The sequence below is a fragment of the Eriocheir sinensis genome, chromosome 68, assembly GCF_024679095.1.
Source record: "Eriocheir sinensis breed Jianghai 21 chromosome 68, ASM2467909v1, whole genome shotgun sequence".
Lineage (NCBI taxonomy): Eukaryota > Metazoa > Arthropoda > Malacostraca > Decapoda > Varunidae > Eriocheir > Eriocheir sinensis.
In genome coordinates, this window is record NC_066576.1 from 7,554,323 (window position 1) to 7,573,735 (window position 19,413).

General features: G+C 47.4%; 1 protein-coding gene across 3 annotated transcripts in view; it reads right to left on the minus strand.

The window, feature by feature from the left end:
- Positions 1-3,139: 3,139 nt before the first annotated feature.
- Positions 3,140-19,413, minus strand: part of LOC126988248 (uncharacterized) — a 258,524-nt gene continuing 242,250 nt past the window's right edge. For 2 of the 3 annotated variants that reach the window (XM_050846292.1, XM_050846293.1), the window contains 7 exons: positions 14,228-17,281; positions 13,658-13,754; positions 13,071-13,162; positions 11,218-11,495; positions 7,627-7,730; positions 6,317-6,396; positions 3,140-3,968 (listed from right to left, as the gene is read on the minus strand). In XM_050846292.1, the coding sequence (XP_050702249.1) occupies positions 3,906-3,968; positions 6,317-6,396; positions 7,627-7,730; positions 11,218-11,495; positions 13,071-13,162; positions 13,658-13,754; positions 14,228-17,281 (3,768 nt within the window). In that variant the 3' untranslated portion in view covers positions 3,140-3,905. The remainder of the gene's footprint in view (positions 3,969-6,316; positions 6,397-7,626; positions 7,731-11,217; positions 11,496-13,070; positions 13,163-13,657; positions 13,755-14,227; positions 17,282-19,413) is intronic. The other variant, XM_050846294.1, reaches the window with a different exon arrangement.

Here is a 19,413-nt window from a genome sequence, read left to right on the forward strand (position 1 = left end):
AATACATATATACACAGTAGCGTCTTTTCCATCACCGCCGAGAAATACGATTAAACCTTAAACCTTTAACCTGGTAGCTGCGGGGACCATGTTGCTTAATGGTCCCTCTAAGCAAGAAAAATGAGAAAAAAAAATCATCACTCACGCAAACCATTTCATAATATATATCAACGCATTTGTGATCAGTTTACGCATCGTCTATTTTGGGGGGTTATATAAGGCAAAAATGTGGCCCGTCGCTCGTACACGGTAAAGCCACAAATTTGGCCCGTCGCTGCTACCGGGTTAAGAAGTCCCCCTACCTAAGAATTACGTATATACAGGTTAGGGGGAAGGAGGTTGTCTTAGTTATAAAGATCATGTGTACATTTATATATGATTGTGGAACGTTAAGACGGAAGAGGGGATTAAAAAGATGGAGAAATGGAAAGGGAAGAGTTGAAATTATTAGCGAAACACAAACATCTACTTAAGAATTATATATGTATACCTGGTTAAGCAAAATATGTTCAGTGGAGTTAAAAAGGAGTAATATATTCATTTATACATATATGAATACAGAACTGCAAGGTACAGGAGAATGATCAAAACGAAAACGCCTGAAGTCTTGAACGAGAGCAAAATTAAAGTACAGAGGAAATCATCAGTTATGGATTAATTACAAGAACTAAAGAAAATGAGGAAACAGATACCTTTAGAAATATAGACGAAGCAGTTAAGGATAGTGAAGAACATAAGAACATAGGAGTCTGCAACCCACACGAAAGGAGTAATTAGAGAACAAAAACCTGTAGAAACCTTGAGGATAGATAACAAGAACCCAAGAAAATGGGCAAACAGACCAGATACCTTTAGAAATATAGATGAAGCATTTGAGGATAGCGAAGACCCACACACAAGGAGTAATTAGAGAGCAAAAACCTGTAGCAACCTTGACGAGGCATTGAATATAGATAACAACCCCCCCATAAAAGTAGTATAGAGAGCAGAAACCATTAGGAACCTTGACAGATAACGAGACCCACATGGAGAGAGTAAATTGAGAGTAAAAACCTGTAGAAACCTCGATAAAGCACACTCGTATAAGGCAAAAGGACCATAACAATTTGACGATTACATTCAAATTTGTGAGCAGTGTCCAGTCACCTCTTGCACTGGCTGGGGGTGGGGTGAACGAGGGGGGGGGGAGGGGGGAAAACATAGGTGTGGAAGGATAAAAGGCACGGAGGTAAAAGGAATAAGAAGAGGAATATTGGGGAGGAGAGGGAATGAATAAGGCAATGTTGGAGAGATAGGGAGGAGGAGGGGAAGAAAGGAAATGTGAGGAGAGGTTAGGGAAAGGGAAAGAGGGAGGAGAAAGGGAAGAAAGGAAATGTGAGGAGAGGTTAGGGAAAGGGAAAGGGAAAGAGGGAGGAGAAGGGGAAGAAAGGAAATGTGAGGAGAGGTTAGGGAAAGGGAAAGAGGGAGGAGAAAGGGAAGAAAGGAAATGTAAGGAGAGGTTAGGGAAAGGGAAAGTGAAAGAGGGAGGAGAAGGGGAAGAAAGGAAATGTAAGGAGAGGTTAGGGAAAGGGAAAGTGAAAGATGGAGGAGGAGGGGAAGGAAGGAAATGTGAGGAGAGGTTAGGGAAAGGGAAAGAAAAGTGAAAATGCTGAAAATGGAGGTAAGATGGGGATTCGGATAAAGGGAGAAAAGAAAGATAATGAAAAAGATGAAGAAAAGTGGAGAGAGAATGAGAGAAGAGTAGAAGAAGTAAGTGATGGGAAGGGGAGTGATGAGGGAGGAGGAGGAGGAGGGGAAGAAAGGATATGTAAGGAAATTTTAGGGAAAGGGAAATGGAAAGTGTTGAAAATTGAAGTAAGATTTGGATTCGGATAAAGGGAGTGAAGAAGGATAATGAAAAAAATGAAGAAAAGGAGAGAGAGAATGAGAGAAGAGTAGGAGAAGTAATGGGAAGGGTAGGATGAAAAGTTGGAAAGTTTCGTTTAGTCGGCGCAACATCTGTGGTCATATGCCGGAGAGAGACAGAAGGGGAAGGAATTATAGGAGAAGGGAACAGATACGAGGAGACGGGACAGGATGAATAACAGATAAAAGGTGTGAGTGAGGGATTTGGGTGTATGAAGGAGATTATGTACGAAATATTACAACAAACACACAGTAATAATAATAATAATAATAGTGATAATATTAAAGTTTACACCAAAACGATTGAGTGTCCTTATCTTAACACACTCCAAATAGCCTCCGTACAAACCACAGTCGCCACACAACTGTATGAATAAGTCTTAACAAACTTACTAATTCCCACCGCTACCCTTAATTACCTATCACCGCAACACCTTATCATCCGCCGGTTTGCCTTGACGAAGAGCTTACAGATATCACGTCTGCATTATCGCCTCTATTCGCCCTTGCCTTAAAACAGCGGCGAGGCGATAGGGTCATATTTAGACTTAATCAGACTCTATTACTAATGCCTCTCCTTCACCCTTCACAGCATCCAACTTGCCTCACGTTTTCTGCACTCCATTCACGTTAACTTGGCGAATAAGCTCCTCCCACTTCCTCGTTTCAGTACATATCATTGGTCGATCCACAAGCAAGCACCGCCTCCTCTGTACCTCAGGCTGAATGTGATTGGTTGATGCAGTGGAGTGGGCGGGGCTTAGCGTCATAGGAAACGTGGCTGGAATGCGTGAGGGGGGACGCCGGTGAAGGGACAGAGCCAAGCGACAGGCGGGTTAGTTTTCTTATATTTAAAAGGTTCAACAACGCACAGCAAAATGGTCTTCATGTACATAAATTATTGAAACACCGCCAGCGTGAAACAGAAAGTTGATAGCCGCTACAACAAGTTTCCTGCCCAGAGAAGCTTGGATAAACACACACACACACACACGCACACACACACACACACACACACACACACACACACACACACACTCAAATTCTCCAAACATAGGGAGATTAGAGTCTTTGTATATATGGGATTGGATGCTCCTCAGATGGGTAAAATTGTAGATTCAAAGAGTCTTGCAGAGTGGGATAAGGGATTAGATTCTCCTTTGGTCAATCATCCTAGTTAATTTTTTTTATTCCATCATTTGTTGTTGTTGTTGTTGTTGTTGTTGTTGTTGTCGTGTGTGTGTGTGTGTGTGTGTGTGTGTGTGTGTGTGTGTGTGTGTGTGTGTGTGTGTGTGTGGTCATCAATCACGTCAAATCTTAAAAGTAAATTCTCTCTCTCTCTTTAATACACCATACACAAAGGAGAACAGTCCATCTACTTCATATTAATTCTATTCCTACATTTCCTCTCATCTTTATTTACTCTTCTCCTTTCTCTTGTCCTTCATAAATAGTAATCGCCATTTTCCTTCAAGTTTTCTCTTCGTCTTTTCCTTTCCTTCCCTTCCGTAAACATCCCTTTTATAATTTCCACTTTGCTTTCTGTCAGTTCCTCTTGCTTTTCCGCTTTTCCGCTTCCTCGCCTGCCCTCATTTTTCATTCCTTTCTCCTCTTCGTTTTCCTTACTTGGTTTATCCCTCGCTCTTTTCTCCCTCATCTTCGTCTTCCTTTCCTTGCCTGCATTCTGTTTACGTTCCTTTCTCTACTTATTTTTTGTTTGGTCTATTTCTCGTCTCTTTCTCTTGCTCATCTTGTCTTCCTTGTCTGTTCTCGATTTCCGCTAATTTCTCTTCTTCGATTTCTTTGTCTAGTCTGTTCCTCGTTCTCTTCTTTCTAGCCTGGATTCGGTTTCCACTCCTTTCTCTTCTTCGTTTTCCTTGTCTAGTCTGTTCCTCATTCTCTTCTTTCTTCTTCCATGCCTGGTCTCGGTTTTCGCTCCTTTCTCCTCCTCGTTTTCCTCTTTCGGTCTATTCCTCGTCCTGTTCTCCCGCTCATCTCCCTCACATGAACTCGTCGTCTAGGTTGATGGAGTCGTCGAATGACCCACCTGACATACGCGCCACCTGTCGGCAAAAGAGACAAGTAACCTCTCCAGCCTCGCAGCCTAACCTCAACTCCTTTCTGGCTGCAGGGTAGAGTGGACGAAGCTGCCGCGTCTATCCATACTCTAGAAGGCGGAGGTCATGGGCTGCAGCGGGCGAGGTATTGCAGGCCAGGCTTAGGTAGGCGTGGAAATAAAGGTCAGGCTTCAGTGGGCGATGGATTACAGGGCACAAGCAGGCGATAGGTGAGAGGTCAACTTTGTGGCGATGCAGGGTTTTGGCAGGCGTGGTAAGCGAGGTCAGGGGTAGGAGGTGAAGCCGTGGGTCACTAGACGTGCGTGGGTATAGAGGATGCGAGGCAGGTATGGGGCAGGTATAAGGTGGCACAAGGCAGGTAATCACGATGCAGGTAGCCAGGTAAGTGGAGTAAAGGTGAGGGCGAGGCAGCACAGGTACAGCAAATATGTGCATGGGAGAGACACGGAGCGGAAGCAAATAACAGAAAAAGAAACGAAAAAGCTCAGGTAGGAAGAATTTGTGCATGGGAGAGACACGGAGCGGAAGGAAATAAAAGAAAAAGAAACGAAAAAGCTCAGGTAGGAAGAATTTGTGCATGGGAGAGACACGGAGCGGAAGGAAATAACAGAAAAAGAAACGAAAAAGCTCAGGTAGGAAGAATTTGTGCATGGCAGAGACACGGAGCGGAAGCAAATAACAGAAAAAGAAACGAAAAAGTACAGGTAGGAAAACTTTGTCCATGGGAAAGACACGGAGCGGAAGCAAATAAAAGAAAAAGAAACGAAAAAGCACAGGTAGGAAGAATTTGTGCATGGGAGAGACACGGAGCGGAAGGAAATAAAAGAAAAAGAAACGAAAAAGCTCAGGTAGGAGGAATTTGTGCATGGAAAAAAGACGAAGCGGAAGCAAATAAAAGAAAAAGATGCGAAAAGACGAAGCTGAAGCAAATAAAAGAAAAAGAAACGAAAAAGCTCAGGTAGGAAGAATTTGTGCATGGAAAAAACACGGAGCGGAAGCAAATAAAAGAAAAAGATGCGAAAAACCACACGTAGGAAAACTTTGTGCATGGAAAAAAGACGAAGCGGAAGGAAATAAAGGAAAAAGATACGAAAAAGCACACGAAGGAAAACTTTGTGCATGGAAAAAAGACGAAGCGGAAGCAAATAAAAGCAAAAGATACGAAAAAGCACACGTAGGAAAAATTTGTGCATGGAGAAACGCGGCACGGAAATGAAAAAAACGAAAAAAAAAAAAAACGAAAAAAATAGCGCATGCAGTGCAGAGGATATGAAACACACGCAAAAGCTTCCTCGGTGACTGGCATACTAAAAGCTGCGGCCGTTCAGTAATAAAAAAAAAAAAAAAAAAAAAAAATCTATGGCCGTGTTTGGGTCACGGGCATATAGGCGTAAAGGGACACGCTAGCAAGCACAAAAAAAAAAAAAAAAAAAAAAAAAAAAAAAAAAAAACGTGCAAAAGAATCCAAGTTTTTAAAATAATCATAATACGCCTTAAATTAAAGGTAAATTAAAGTAAGGAAATAGAAAAAAAAGGGAAGGGAAACTGTAGGCAAATACTGGGGTAGGGAAAGATAAGATAACGTAGACGTGAAGAAGGAACTTAGATAGACAAGGTAAAAAATAGGAAAAAAAAAGGAAGGGAAGCGGTAGGCAAATACGGGGTAGGGAAAGGTAAGATGACGTAGAGGTGGATTTACATAGATTTACATAGATTTACATAGAAAATCAGACCAGGAACTAAGATTGAGAGGGTAAAAAATAGGAAAAAAAAGGGAAGGGAAGCGGTAGGCAAATACGAGGGTAGGGAAAGGTAAGATGACGTAGAGGTGGATAAGGTAGGTAGACCAGGAACTAAGATTGAGAGGGTAAGAAATAGGAAAAAAAAGAAGATAAGGAGGAGGAGAGCTTAAGTAGGCAAGTATATAAGTTGAAGAAAGTAAGAAACAGGAAATAAAGAGGGAATAGAAAGGAAAGTGAAAGGCAGGTGAGTTAGGGAGAGGTAAGGTAAGGTAAGGAAAGATAAAGGAGAAGGAGGGAGTAGGAAGGTAAGGAGGTAATGTATACAAGAGGAGGAGAAGTTGGGCAGGAAAGGAGGTAAGGAATAGGAAGGAAGAGGAGAGGTAGGAGGAAGAGATAAGGTAAACGGGGAGGTGGAGGAGGAGGTAGAGGAGGTAAGAAATAAGAAGGGAAAAAAAAGACAGGTAAATGGTTAGGGAAAGGTAGCAAGGTAAGATGTAGAGGGCAGGTAAGGGGCGGGCAGGTAAGGAAGGTCTGTCTAGATGGTTGAGTTCCCACAGGTAAGACGAGGCAGGTAAACAAATGGCCACTCACCTGTGGATCGGAGGTCTGGTTCACCTGAGACGAGCGGCCCAGGAAGTTTTCTTTTCCGCGGCCAAAGAGACGTCGCTTACCTGTGTGGGGAAAGGCAGGTGAGGCACAGGTGAAGAGTGAAAGTGAAGAATGTTGAGACGAAGGTATTGGTGGAAAGTGAAAGGGAAGAATAGAGAGATGAGGGGAGGAGAGGAGAGGAAATAAGAGAAGAGAAGATAGAAGTAAAAAAAGAGAAAAATTAAGAGAAATGAGAAAAGAAGAGAGAAAGAGGAAGACAAGAGAAAAGGGGAGTAGGGAAGAGAGAGAGAGAGAGAGAGAGAGAGAGAGAGAGAGAGAGAGAGAGAGAGAGAGAGAGAGAGAGAGAGAGAGAGAGAGAGAGAGAGAGAGAGAGAGAGAGAGAGAGAGAAAGGTAAAGAAAAGAGAAGGAAGATAGTGGGAAAAGAGGGAGAAAGTGTTATGTTGGTATATAGTATTTATGAAGATCTGAAAAGGAAAGGTCGTAGAGTTTGCACGAATTACAAAGCACTATTTCTCCCTCCATGCGGCGTCTAACGGAGATTCGAACACACCACCAAAGAATCGCGAGTCAAAATCATTCAACCGCTGACCAGCCAAACAAACATAGTAGGAGGAGACATGGAGGTGGTAACAGGTAAACTCTATTGGGTTATAACGAGGCTGTTCCCTTTAGTGATTTGATCTTTTCGTCGGCCCTGCAGTGACCTTCCAAAAAGATTAAGGCCTTGCCGTGCGTGCGTGTGAGAGCGCCCAGTTTAAAGCAGCAAGGAAGCAACGCCGACCATACAGTATTTAAAGAAGACGTTCGTGTGTTAGATTGTCAAAGGGTTCATGAAAATTTAGATGTATGTTGTAGCTAGGGAGGAGGAGGAAGAGGAAGAAAAGTAGCAGGAATAGAATGACCGTAAAAATAGTGAAAAATTGAGATAAGTTTTTCCTTTTCCACATTTCTCGTTTTCCATTCTTCTTCTCCTGTTCCTCTTAATCCTCCTCCTCCTCTTCTTGTAACTCTTTCTACCATATATCTTTTCTCCTGCGCTTCCGGTTCCTCCTCTATTCCTCCTATTCCTCTATCCCCTCCTCTATTCGATCTTTCCATTCTTCCTTTCCGTTTTTCCCTTCGTTTCTTACCTTCGTTTCTTACTTCCATTTTTTTCTCTTCCTTTCTTCCCTTCCTTTTTCCCTCTCCTTTTTTCCCTTCCTTTCACTACTCCTCCCCTTTCTCCACCTCCTCTTCCTCCTCCTCTTTCTCCTCTTCCTCCTCCTCCTCCTCACCCCCCCTCGGAACTCACCCGCACCCTTCTCCTTCTCGTCCTTCTTGGGGGAGGCCGCGGGGCTGTCGGGCGGCGGCGTGTGCGGCTCACTGCTCTTCTTGGTGCCGCCGAAGAGCTGGAACCTGCGGAGAGAAGAGACAGATAGAGATAGATAGTTAGATGGATAAACTGATAGGTAGATAGATCATATAGGTAGGTAGATGATAGATAGACATACATAATGATAGATAGATATATTGATTGATAGATAGGTAGGCACAGAAATACACTGATGTAGATAATTAGATGTATAGATAGATAGGCAGGCAAATAAAGATTAGTAGATTGATAGCTACAGACAAAATAGAAAGATTGATAGACAAATAGATACAGATATGTAGATAGATTTATAGACAGGCACACAAAATAACGCACAGATACAGACATAGATTACCGATAAAATATATATGAAGAAACAGACAAATAAATAAGTACAGACATACAGACAGACAGAAAGGCAGACAGCAAAGTACACAGGTAGACGATGAAATAAGGACACACACACACACACACACACACACACACACACACACACACACACACACACACACACACACACACACACACACACATAGGAAGAGAAGGCATAAAGCAGGAAAGGAAAGGAAAGGAGAGAAAAAAAGGAAAGAAAAAGGAAGGATGGAAGGGAGGAAGGAAAGAAAATTGAGAGGAAGGAAAGAAAAAAGAAAAATAGAAAAATAGAAAAACGAAAAAAAAAGGAAAAAGGAAGAAAGGAAAGAAGGAAGAAAAGAAGGAAGAAAGGAAGTGTGAATGAGTTCGGCGTCGTGTGTGCGTGAGAGCGCTTAACCAGACGAGCAAGAAGTGGTCAAACTTGTATAACGTCGAGTAAGGGGAGACAGCGAATGCAAGTCAAAGAGAAGGGCGTGGGAAGGGCGTGGGAAAGGCGTGGTGCAGGCTGGTGGCAGATAGAGTGTCAGACGGAGTGGCGGGGTCGGGGAGGAGATGACAGAGGCGAGAGGGGAGTTAATTGATCTTGCAGAGAGAGTGCACGAAGAGGGACAACTAGAGGGACTTACTACATGCCCAAGAGTTACGTGAGACTTAAAATATTATGTAGGAAGGAATGGAGAATGGGAAGGAGAGGGAGAAGAGAAGGGGAGGGTAGAGAGAGAGGAAATGAAAAATAATAAATATGAAACAGAATAAGAATAAATAAATGAGTGAAAGAAAAACGTGATAAATAAATGGAAAGTATATGTAGGAAGGAACTGTTACACTGGGCAAGTCTTCCGTGGATCTTCAGTCACACCACGATCTCCGCTGGCGTGGTTCTCCTATTTCCGTGGTTTTCTGACGTGTCCACGATCTTCCAAAGCTACGGTCGATTGCACTGAAGGACGACGGTATTACTCACCATCATCATCAGCAGCAATAACAGGAAACAAATGAGAACCACGCTAGGAGAAATCGTGGTTTGACTGAAGATCCACGGAGAATTTGCCCAGTGTAATAGGCCTTAACTAAGATCCATTGCTCCCATTACGAAGATTTTCCAAGGCCATTGAGAGGATTACCCTGGTTTTTATGGTGTAGATGTTATGTAAAACTATCACTGGGATCACAAAACAGTCCATGAAAATCTCGGTGAATTCTACGAGAGGATATTCAAGCAGGCAAACTGAGGGGCCCGTAAGTTTAACCCCTTGGATGCGGATTTCCTACCAGAAGACATCACCAAGCTACAGGGATGGAACAAAAAGTGGCTGCTACAATTCAATGACGAAAAAATGTAAAGTCCTGCACCTTGGGAGGGGATATCCAGCACACTAATATCACATGGGAAACACTCCACTGTCCACCACAAAGGCAGAGAAAGACCTGGGAGTATGTGTGACCAGGCTACCAGTGAAGGCCAAATCCATACCAATCGCAGCGGACGGATTAAAAATAAGGGTTTCAGTTTCCAGAGCTAACAAAACGCAAATGCTGTTGACACGTGGATACAGACACATAAACACCTTTCAAGACCATGCTAGAAGAGAAGGACGTTGAATAATAGACTAATGTACAGATCGGCTCACTGGTAGACATTTTTCAGAGGCTTCAAAGAGGAGAAAAAGCCTTTGAACTCGAGGCATACATAGAAGCTGAAAAACACCCTTTAAGAGGTTACCGGAGGAGAAACTGCGAATGACCTGGAGACACGAGGCCTATAGGGTGATAGATTGTGGCAGGGTGATAGGTAGGCCGTTTGGACGATGGATACGATTGACAGGTAGATTGATAGATAGATCGTTCAACATATCGTGAGCCATCCTCCAGCCCCTTCGTTAGGCCTAAGTGACTTCCTGGCGCCCTCTGTTGACAAGACACTTAACACAAACACGATCCCATTCCTCGCCTCTCCCCTCCTGTTTCTCCTTTCTCAACTCTTCCTCCTAGTCCTCCTTACTCACCTATTTCCCTTAGTCCTTACTCATCTCTTCCCTCCCACTCTGCCTCGTATCTTCCTTTCCACATTCCTTTTTGTCTCTTCCCTTCTTACCTCTTTCCTCTTCCCCTTACTCCTCCTTATTCATCTCTTCCCTCCCACTCTGCCTCGCTCCTTCCTTTCTATACTCCTTTTTACTTATTCCCTTATCTTTTATCTCTTCCCTTCTTATCTCTTTCCTCTTCCCCTTACTCCTCCTTATTCATCTCTTCCCTCCCACTCTGCCTCGCTCCTTCCTTTCTATACTCCTTTTTACTTATTCCCTTATCTTTTATCTCTTCCCTTCTTGTCTCTTTTCTCTTCCCTCCTACTCCTTCTTACTCATCCGATTCCTCGTTCTCGTTCTCTCTTTCCTCGCACTCCTCTTTAATTCTTTTCCACGCCTATCCTATTTCTCCCTCCCACTCTTAAGAACAAAAGAACATAAGGAGTCTTCAAGAGGGCATTAGGCCTACGCAAGGCAGCTCCTGTAAACCGAACCAAACATCGCTATCCATGACTTTTTCTAATCTCTTTTTTGAATGTGTCTATCGTATTGGCACTCACCTCATGACCGCCAAGCCTGTTCCACTCATCCACCATTACGTTAGTGAACCAATTTTTGTCAGTGTCGTTGTTGGATCTGAATTTATCTAACTTAAACACACTACTACTTTTTTTTTTTCGTCTTTGCCTATAGCGCCGGTGGGCTTTCCTCAGGGGCCTGGATGGTATTCGGCCCCAGCCCGTCATGGCGCAGGCAAGCGTTTATAGTGGTGCCATCTTATCTTGGTTCATGCTGCTCCCCGGAACTCGTTCTTGATTCACTTGGACGGTTTCCTCTAGAGTCCGGGTTGATGGTTGGTCTTCAGGACAGCATGTGGGTAGTTTTAAGCCACTCGGCGGTGACTGAAAAATCCGAGGTGGTAGCGTGGGGATTCGAACTCGCGTCGTCCATCACGTGGTGAATGTAGGCCCAGCGCGCTACCACTCAGCCACCGCCTACCCGGCTCTCTTACCATCAGGACCTCATTAATATACCCTTAATTAAGGCACTTACCTCCCCCTTTCACTCCTCTTTACCTTTTCCTTCCCACTCCTTAATCACCCTCATTCCTCCTCCTCCTCCTCCGCCTTACCTCTTTCCTCCTGCTCCTCCTCCTTTCTCCTCTTTCTTCTCTTTCTCTTTCTTCTCCTTCTCCTTCTTGTCTTTGCCCTTCTTGTCCACGTCCTTCTTCTTCTTCTCCTTCTTCTCCTTGGGAGCTGAGGAGTCCTTCCCCAGCCGCCCCTTGAAGAACGCCCCCAGTTTACCCTCGGCTGGGGGGGACGCGGCTGCCCCATGGGGAGGCGTGGGGGGGCGGGGAGCGGCGCGCTTGTTCCGCCCTCCTATGGAACTGGTGGAGCCCGTGACGTCTTCCTGGGGAGGTTGGGGAAAAGTATGAGTTTAGGAGAAGTGGAGTGGGCGGGAGAGAGGTGGGTGGGGGAGAGAAAAGTAGTAGTGAGAAAGGGGCAAAGGGGAAATAGGGGAATATGGGTCTCGAGTAACTGGGGAAATGAAGAGTGAAGGGAAAGCAGGTCAAAAGGAGTGAGTAAACTCATCCAATATAAATAGCAGAAGTGGAGGAGCCGGTGGAAGGAACACAAACTGGTCTGAATAAAGAGGTGGAATGAGAACGCTTGGCAGAATAGAAACCGTGGAGGGAGGAGAGAACGGAGGAGGAAAGATGATGAAAGAAAGGGAGGAGAGGAGGGGAATAACGAAACCCAGTAAAAGATGATAAATGAGAATGACGAGAAAACTGAGGCAATATAATTTGATGAACGAGGGAACAAGAGTAACAAGGCTAATAACTCACAGTGGGGGGGGGGGGGGGGGGCGAGAGAGAGAGAGAGAGAGAGAGAGAGAGAGAGAGAGAGAGAGAGAGAGAGAGAGAGAGAGAGAGAGAGAGAGAGAGAGAGAGAGAGAGAGAGAGAGAGAGAGAGAGAGAGAGAGAGAACCGATGATGAGACAATTGCAGATGAGACAGAATTATGATGCAGAAGAAGACGAGAAAAGAGGAAGACATGAAAGATGAGGGAAAACTGATGATAATGACTGGAAGAGGCGAGGGTACGAGAGGAAGGGAGATAAACAGGGAAAATAAAGAAAAGAGAAGAGAGGAAAAGGATAAGAGTGGGGAGACTAGATTAAAAAGAGGGAGGAAAAAAATGGGAGGACAGAGGATGGAAAGAAGAAAAGATGTCCACTGTAGAAGAGAAAAAAAAATAGTCATTGAAAATTGGAGAGGAAGAAAATGCAAAAAGAGATGAAGTAAGAGGAGAGAAAACACGAGAAAGAGAAGGAAGAAAAGAACAGAGGAAGACAACGGTGGAGAATACAAAGAAGGATTCAGGAAAAGAAAAAGGAAGATAAAGAAAACGGAGATGAGGAAGCGGAGAAAATAAGAAATGAAATGAAAAACAAAATAACGGTAGAAGGGAAAAATGAGAAAACACAAGAAGAGATGAAAACAAATAAAGTAAAATTGGGAAACTATTGAAATCGAGGCAAACGTGGGAAAGCAAATTCAAAAGTTCACCTACATAGACTGACAGAGAGAAAGTTGAAGAGGAGGAGGTGGAGAGGGGGGTGAGAGGGAAGGATATAGGAAGGGGTGGAGGAAAGGAAGGTGAGAGAGAGGAAGCGTTGTAATTGTAGATGGGAGACGGGAAGAGAAGGGGAGAAGAGGGAGGGGGAGAATTAAGGGAGAAAGACAGGTAGGCTACGAAAGAAATGAACAGGTGTTATGGACAATCTCTCTCTCTCTCTCTCTCTCTCTCTCTCTCTCTCGGTAAAGAAAGGTCACTCTTATTTGTTAGTAGGTCAGCCAGCTCTCCTCACCCCCTCACACGCCCAACCACACGCACGCACACACGCACACACGCACTCCTCTTTCTGTAATTCTCTCTCTCTCTCTCTCTCTCTCTCTCTCTCTCTCTCTCTCTCTCTCACCTCCTCAATCTCAAACACGTCGTCGAGGGGGTCCACAGGGGGGGCGGGGGGCGGGGGGGAGGTGGAACAGCCCCTTCTTATCTTCTCCTGACCTGCGGAGGGAGAGAAGAGGAAGGAGAAGTAAAGATAGAGAGTATTTTAGTTAGGGTGATCATCTTCCTCTTGTGCTCCCCGTTTTCTTTTGTTATTTTTATCTATTATTTATTTCTCTTCTTTTTACTTATTTCTCTTGTTATTTGTATTTATTCTTTCATTATTTTTTTTTCTTGATTTGTGGCGAGGTAACTCATGTTCACTATCTTCTTCTTCTTCTTCATCTTCATTTTCTTTATATTCATCTTCTTCTTCTTCTTCCTACTCCTTTTGTTTCTATTCCTAATCCCCCTCCCCTTTAAAAAATGTCTTCCTATCTTTTATTAACAAAGTTCTCAATTATATTTTTTTATCACTTATCTTATTATCCGCCATATTTAGACAAGTTGAATCATCGTGGAAAGTATTCGTTAGGCTTACGTGAAAGAGAAATGGCGAAGAGAAATGAAGAAAAACAAGAAAAATGGGGAAGATAAGCGCAGCCCGAGCCTTACCACGTGCCGGGGGAGGCGAGGCAGCGGCTGTGGGGGTGTAGCGAGATGGGGGCGGCGCAGCATCATCCAGGTAACTCATGTCCAGCATCTCCAGCGCCTGTGAGGGAGGGACAGGTGGTGAGGCAGATGAGGGTGTTAGCGAGAAGGGAGGGCAGTTCCAGGGGCAAGGACGAGGGAAGGGAGAGAGACGGTAGGTGGAGAGGGAGAGAGGGAGTGAGGGATAAATGATGGAGTGTGGGGTTAGCGGGAAGGTTGTGGGCAGTTCAAGGGGTATAAATAGGGGGAGAATAATGTGAGGGGAGGTAAAGAGGAGGTGAAGGGGTAGATACTGAGGGGGAGGTAAGGTTGACGGGAAGGAGTAGGTATTGAGGATAGGTGGATGTTGGGAGCAGGTGGAAGAAAGAAGGGAGGGACATGTTGAGGACAGGTTGAAGGGGCGGGAAGGGAGAAAGAAAGGTTGAGGGTGGATGGGAAGGGTTGCGGGGGAGGGGAGAGGGGACGTTCTGGAGGCAGGTCGATTAGGAGAGTGATACTAGGGAGGCAGGGCTGGGGGTGGATGGGAACGGTTACCTCATCAGTTCGCTGCTCCAGACTCTCTTGGTAGCAGAATGGCTGGCTGCGTGTCGGGTTGGGGCTCATCCGGCGTCCACCAGCGGAGGAGCCGGGCACGGGCGTCACTTGGCGGGTGTCAGCTTTGTACTGGGTGGAGGAGGGTGACATCGGCCTCTCAGGGTACGATTCGTTGTCATACTGGTAGTTGTTGGAGACCGCTAAGGGGGAAGGAGACCTGGCAACGGGGGAGGGCGACCTGGCTCTGGGTGGGGAGGATCTGGCCAGCGGGGGCGGGCACTTGAAGATCGGGGGAGAGAGGGACCTGGGTGAAGGGGAGGGGGACCTGGGTGTAGGGGAGGGGGACCTGGGAGAAGGGGAGGGGGACCTGTGGCCATAGAACTTAGTTTGGGGGGAGGCATGCCGCGGCGAGGGGGAGGCTGGCTTGCTGATATACACGTTACTGGAGTCGGAGGTTCGGAGGCGCGGGCTGGAGTGTCCACCGTAAGGCGTCTCGATGTCTCGCGGCGTGCAAGGCCTCGAGCGGTCAAGGTTGTCGTACTCGTCCTCGTAGTATGGACTCTGACATCTTTCGACTGCCCGCGCGTCAACGTTACTGATGACCTTCGGGCTGTAGAACTTCTCAATATACTCGCCGCTCTTACGCGGGGCGCGGAAAATACGCTTCCTCACCTCCTGGCCCTCGATGAACTTCTGGTGCTCCTCCTCCACCACCTTCTCGAACATGGCCAGCTTGCCCGCCACGAAGGGCCCGGACCCCGTGCCGCCTACCTTGGACACCTTTTGGTTGGCGTCGAAATTGCCGTTGTAGTCGTCGTCGCAGTAGTCGTCCTGGCCGTACAGTGTGTCCTCGGGCACGCCCTTGACCAGCTTGGCGATGTCGCAGCTGCTGCCGTACCGCTTCAGGCCGCGGCCCTCCGCCAGACCTGTGAGGGAGCCCAAAACTTTTGGTTTATGAACAACATCGTCGTCGTCATCATCACTACTACTGTCCTCGTCATCGTCGTCGCTGTCAAGGGAATACTTAGGGAGGAATCTATCGCTACAGTCGTCCTCCATGCCAGGCACAGTGAGGAACATACTCCGGTAGCCCGGCACTAACAGGTCGTACTTGATTTTATTCTCACGGTCAATGGCGTCCTTGGGCTTAGGCGCCTGGGGGGTGGGCGGCTCTACCGAGATCTCGGGTAAGCTCGTTGTACTGGTCGGCAGGAACAGCCTAGTTCTGTTTTTGTTGACATTGGACACACCGCTCGACGCGCTACTGATCGACATACTACTGTGTTCTGAAGCACTTGTACTGTTGTTGCGGGACGAGTCGTTGGCGGAGGAGCTACTCACACTCACCGTCCTCTTCGGCCGCTTCTCGCCACTCACTAGGTCACTACTCGCCACACAACTAGTCCTAAAGTGGCTTGCAAAACTATTGATACTCTCGTTATTGTTCAGGAGGTTGATGGGGGGGCTACGCGGCAACCCTCTACTACTGGCGCTTGGAGTGTTGACGGGGCTACAGGAGGTGGCTAGGCTAAAGCTACCGCAGGCGGGTCGGGGGGGCTGGCGGGGGCACCTGGCTACGCAGCGGCGGTAGAAGTCACCGTTACCGTTGGTCGGGCTGTGGTCGTCCATAAAGTTCATCGACGCCGACCCTGAGAGAGGACCCGACGGCGACGGCTCCTCCACGGCCAGGGGGGCGGGGGCAGGGGGGGGCAGGGACTCCTCCTCCTGGTAGTACTCCTCGGACTGCTGGAAATACTCTGGGGCGGCGGGCTCCTGAGGGGCGTAGTCCAAGGAGTCCTGAGCCTGCATGGGTGGCGGGGAGGCAGGCGGGGTCAGGGAGGTGGGCAGCTCGCTGGGGCCAGCCAGCTCCGGGTAGTCATTCTCCACAGGCTCCCCAATGTAGTCCTCGTAGTCCTCGGGGGACAGTACGGCGGAGGGCCCCGTGAGGCTGTCCTGGGTCTGGAGCAAGTTTTGTCGCGCCCCCTCGTCGATGCCTTCCAGCTTCATCTCGCTCCTCCTGGCGTCCTGGTCGATGGTGGTCGTGCGTCGCGGAGACAGCGGCGAATCCAGGGCGATGAGCTCCTCGGCTCCCTCCTGGTAGTTCTTGGGCCTTGACTGCAGGATATGGTTCCTGGTGCGCGTGAAGTCCTCTTGAGTGAAGTTCTCCTCGCCAGGCAGCACGGGCGTCACGCGGCCGATGTGGTTCATGTCCTCCACCATCAGGGAGTCCACGTACTTCTCCACCTTCTTGGTTCGGTCCATCTTCTTCACCCTCGGCAGGTGCCTGTTGGGGAACAATTTGTCCTTCACCTTGCCGCCCAGACCCTTCTTCTTATTCAAGCGGCTCTGCAGGCCTGTCCTTATGTCCTGGATCACGAGGTCATCCTCCTCATCGTCCTCGTCGTCGTATTCCTCCTCACCCTCTTTGTTTTTCAATGCCCCGTCCTCTGCCGCTGTCCGTGACCGGTGGCTTGCTAAGGCACTTTGACTGTCGGTGCTCGGCTCCCTCAGCAGGGGCACGGAGGGTCTCGGCGGCTCATTCTCCAGACTCAGGACAATCTCTTGCTCGTGGCCGTCGGTCCCGCCGCCGCCTCTGTCGTTAACCTTGCCTGTCCGGGCACCTCGCTTGCGGGCTCCGCCGCTCCGCCCGCCGCCGCCACCTTTCCCACGCTTCACCTTGGCCGCCCGCGACGGATTGGTGGTCCTCGGAGCCGTCCTGAGATCGTCATGCTCCACCACAAACTGGAACTCTGGCTGCGCGGCGGTCGTGAGGCTCACCCGCGGGGCATTGACTGGCGGCGAGACGGGAGCAGAGAGCGGCGGGCTGGCGTGGCGCCCGGGCACTTGGGGCTCATCGTCGTCGTCACCGAGCTCAAGTTCCTCCTCGACCTCACCGTTTCGGTACTGAAGCTTCCGAGACCTGAAGCAAGACGTGGACGAGGACGAGGAGGCAGGCGGCCCTCTGGCCCGCCCCTGCCCGAGGTCCACCACCAGCACGTCCCCGTCCTGGCTGCCGCCGCGACGCAGGTCCCCTACCGAGCTGCTGAAGCGACCCTGTGGGGAAGGAGGAGGTCAGCGGGGTGCGAAGAGGGAAGGAGAGGGGACAAAGAAGGATCAAAGAGGGTCTTGCTGGGAGAGGAAAGGGAGCAAGGCGGGCGAGGAGGAGACTGAAAAAAAACGAGAGATAGGAGGAACATGGAAAGAGAGTACAAGACTTTAAGATCAGGGAGAGACCGAGATAAACTTAGAAGAGAGAGTAGAGAAAACATGACCCGAAGGAAATGAGGCGGAGAACAACTAGAGGGGAGGGGGACACGAGAGATCAGACACGGAAATTGACTTTGAGAAACGGATAGACGGGGATGGGAGGCGGAGGCGTGGTGAGAGGGCGGAAGACAGGCAAGAGGGATATGCTCTGACATATAAAGCATAACCCCTGGTCATTGCACAGGCTGACCTTCCACATGTTTACCCCAGCCTTTCTACTTTATATGCAGTCCACCACCACCACCACCACCACGGCCAACACCATCGCATCATCATTATCCTGCTATCAACATCTGGGAACACCATCACCAAAACCCGAGCCACCAGTACCACCTCCACCACTATCGCCATCCCCCCAACCACCACCACCACACTATCTCCGTCACCACCATCACCACCATCATCCTCATACTCAGCACCATAGTTACGCAAAGAAACAACAATCTCACCCAAGCCACAAACAACACCGACAAAGATAATGAAAGCAATCAACAACAACAGTTTGACGCCTGAAGATAATTAAACCCATAGAGAAAATGACAGCCATAATCACGTGTGTGTGTGTGTGTGTGTGTGTGTGTGTGTGTTTTATATTCTTAAACGCCCTTTCCTCCTCTTCCTCTTCCTCTTTCTCCTCTCTGACTCTTCCTCCTTCTACTCTCTTCTTACTAACACTTTTTCTTTTAACTTTAACCTCTACGCTTATTTTTTTTCCTCTTCCTTCCTCTTCCTCCTCTTTTTCCTCCCTCTGCATCCTCCATCGTGTCCTCGTCTTCTCTCAAAGCATTAATCTTCCATATCATTTTATCCTCCTGTCTTGTATAATCTTTTCTCCTCCTCTTATTCATCCTACTCTTCCTCCTCCCCAACATTCTCATCCTTCGACCTTCAACCTTCGACCTTCGACCTTCGACCTTCAACCTTCGACCTTCGACCTTCGACCTTCAACCTTCGACCTTCGACCTTCAACCTTCGACCTTCAACCTTCGACCTTCGACCTTCAACCTACGACCTTCGACCTTCAACCTACGACCTTCGACCTTCGACCTTCAACCCCTCCCCTCTTGGGCCATTCCACTTACCCCTCATCAAAAACCATCGGCTCCTATCAACACAGCATCGTTAAGAAAATGGCGTAGATGCCTTCCCTTCATGACAAGAGGCTTTAAAATACCACCTGCCCTTTGTATATTTTTCTTTTATTTGTGTTTGTCTTTTCTACTTTTCGTATATCCTGCTTCTACATGACAACCGGTTTTCTAATACTTCCCTACCCTTGTTTGTTTATCATGTTTCTGCTTCAATGTCTTTTCCTTTTGATCTCTCTTCCTCCTTCTGTACGGGGCATTACAGAGATACTATAACAGTAATACTAGCGATCTCCTTTTATGAAGATAGGCTTTATGATGCAGCCTGTTCCTGTCTCCGTTTGTTGTTTCTGTTCCACCTCTCCTTCTTCCTCTTCCTCTTCCTCCTCTTCTTACTCTTTCTTTTCTTCCTCGTTCTCAGATAGTCTTCTCACCCTTCTCCCATTAACAAGGAAACTTCACATTTTCCTCCTCCTCCTCCTCCTCCTCCTCCTCCTCCTCCTCTTTCCCTCTCTCATTCAGTTTTTATTTTCTTCTCCCCCTTCTAGTCTACTCCACTATTTCTTTTTTTTGGAGCATCTTATGACGTTTCTCCCCTCGTCTTGTTTTTATTTTTTTCTTCTTTCATTCACCGCCAAAGCTCATTAGGGTGTGTCGTGCTTCCTGTCTGCCTGTCTGTCTGTCTGTGTTTGTCTCCCTATCTGCCTGGTCTATGTAGTTATGTGTCTGTTTGTTGGTCTACGTGTGTGTGTGTGTGTGTGTGTGTGTGTGTGTAGGCAGATAAGTAAGAGAGAGAGACTTGCGAGGAAATGCTAAGTGGAAGAAAACGAG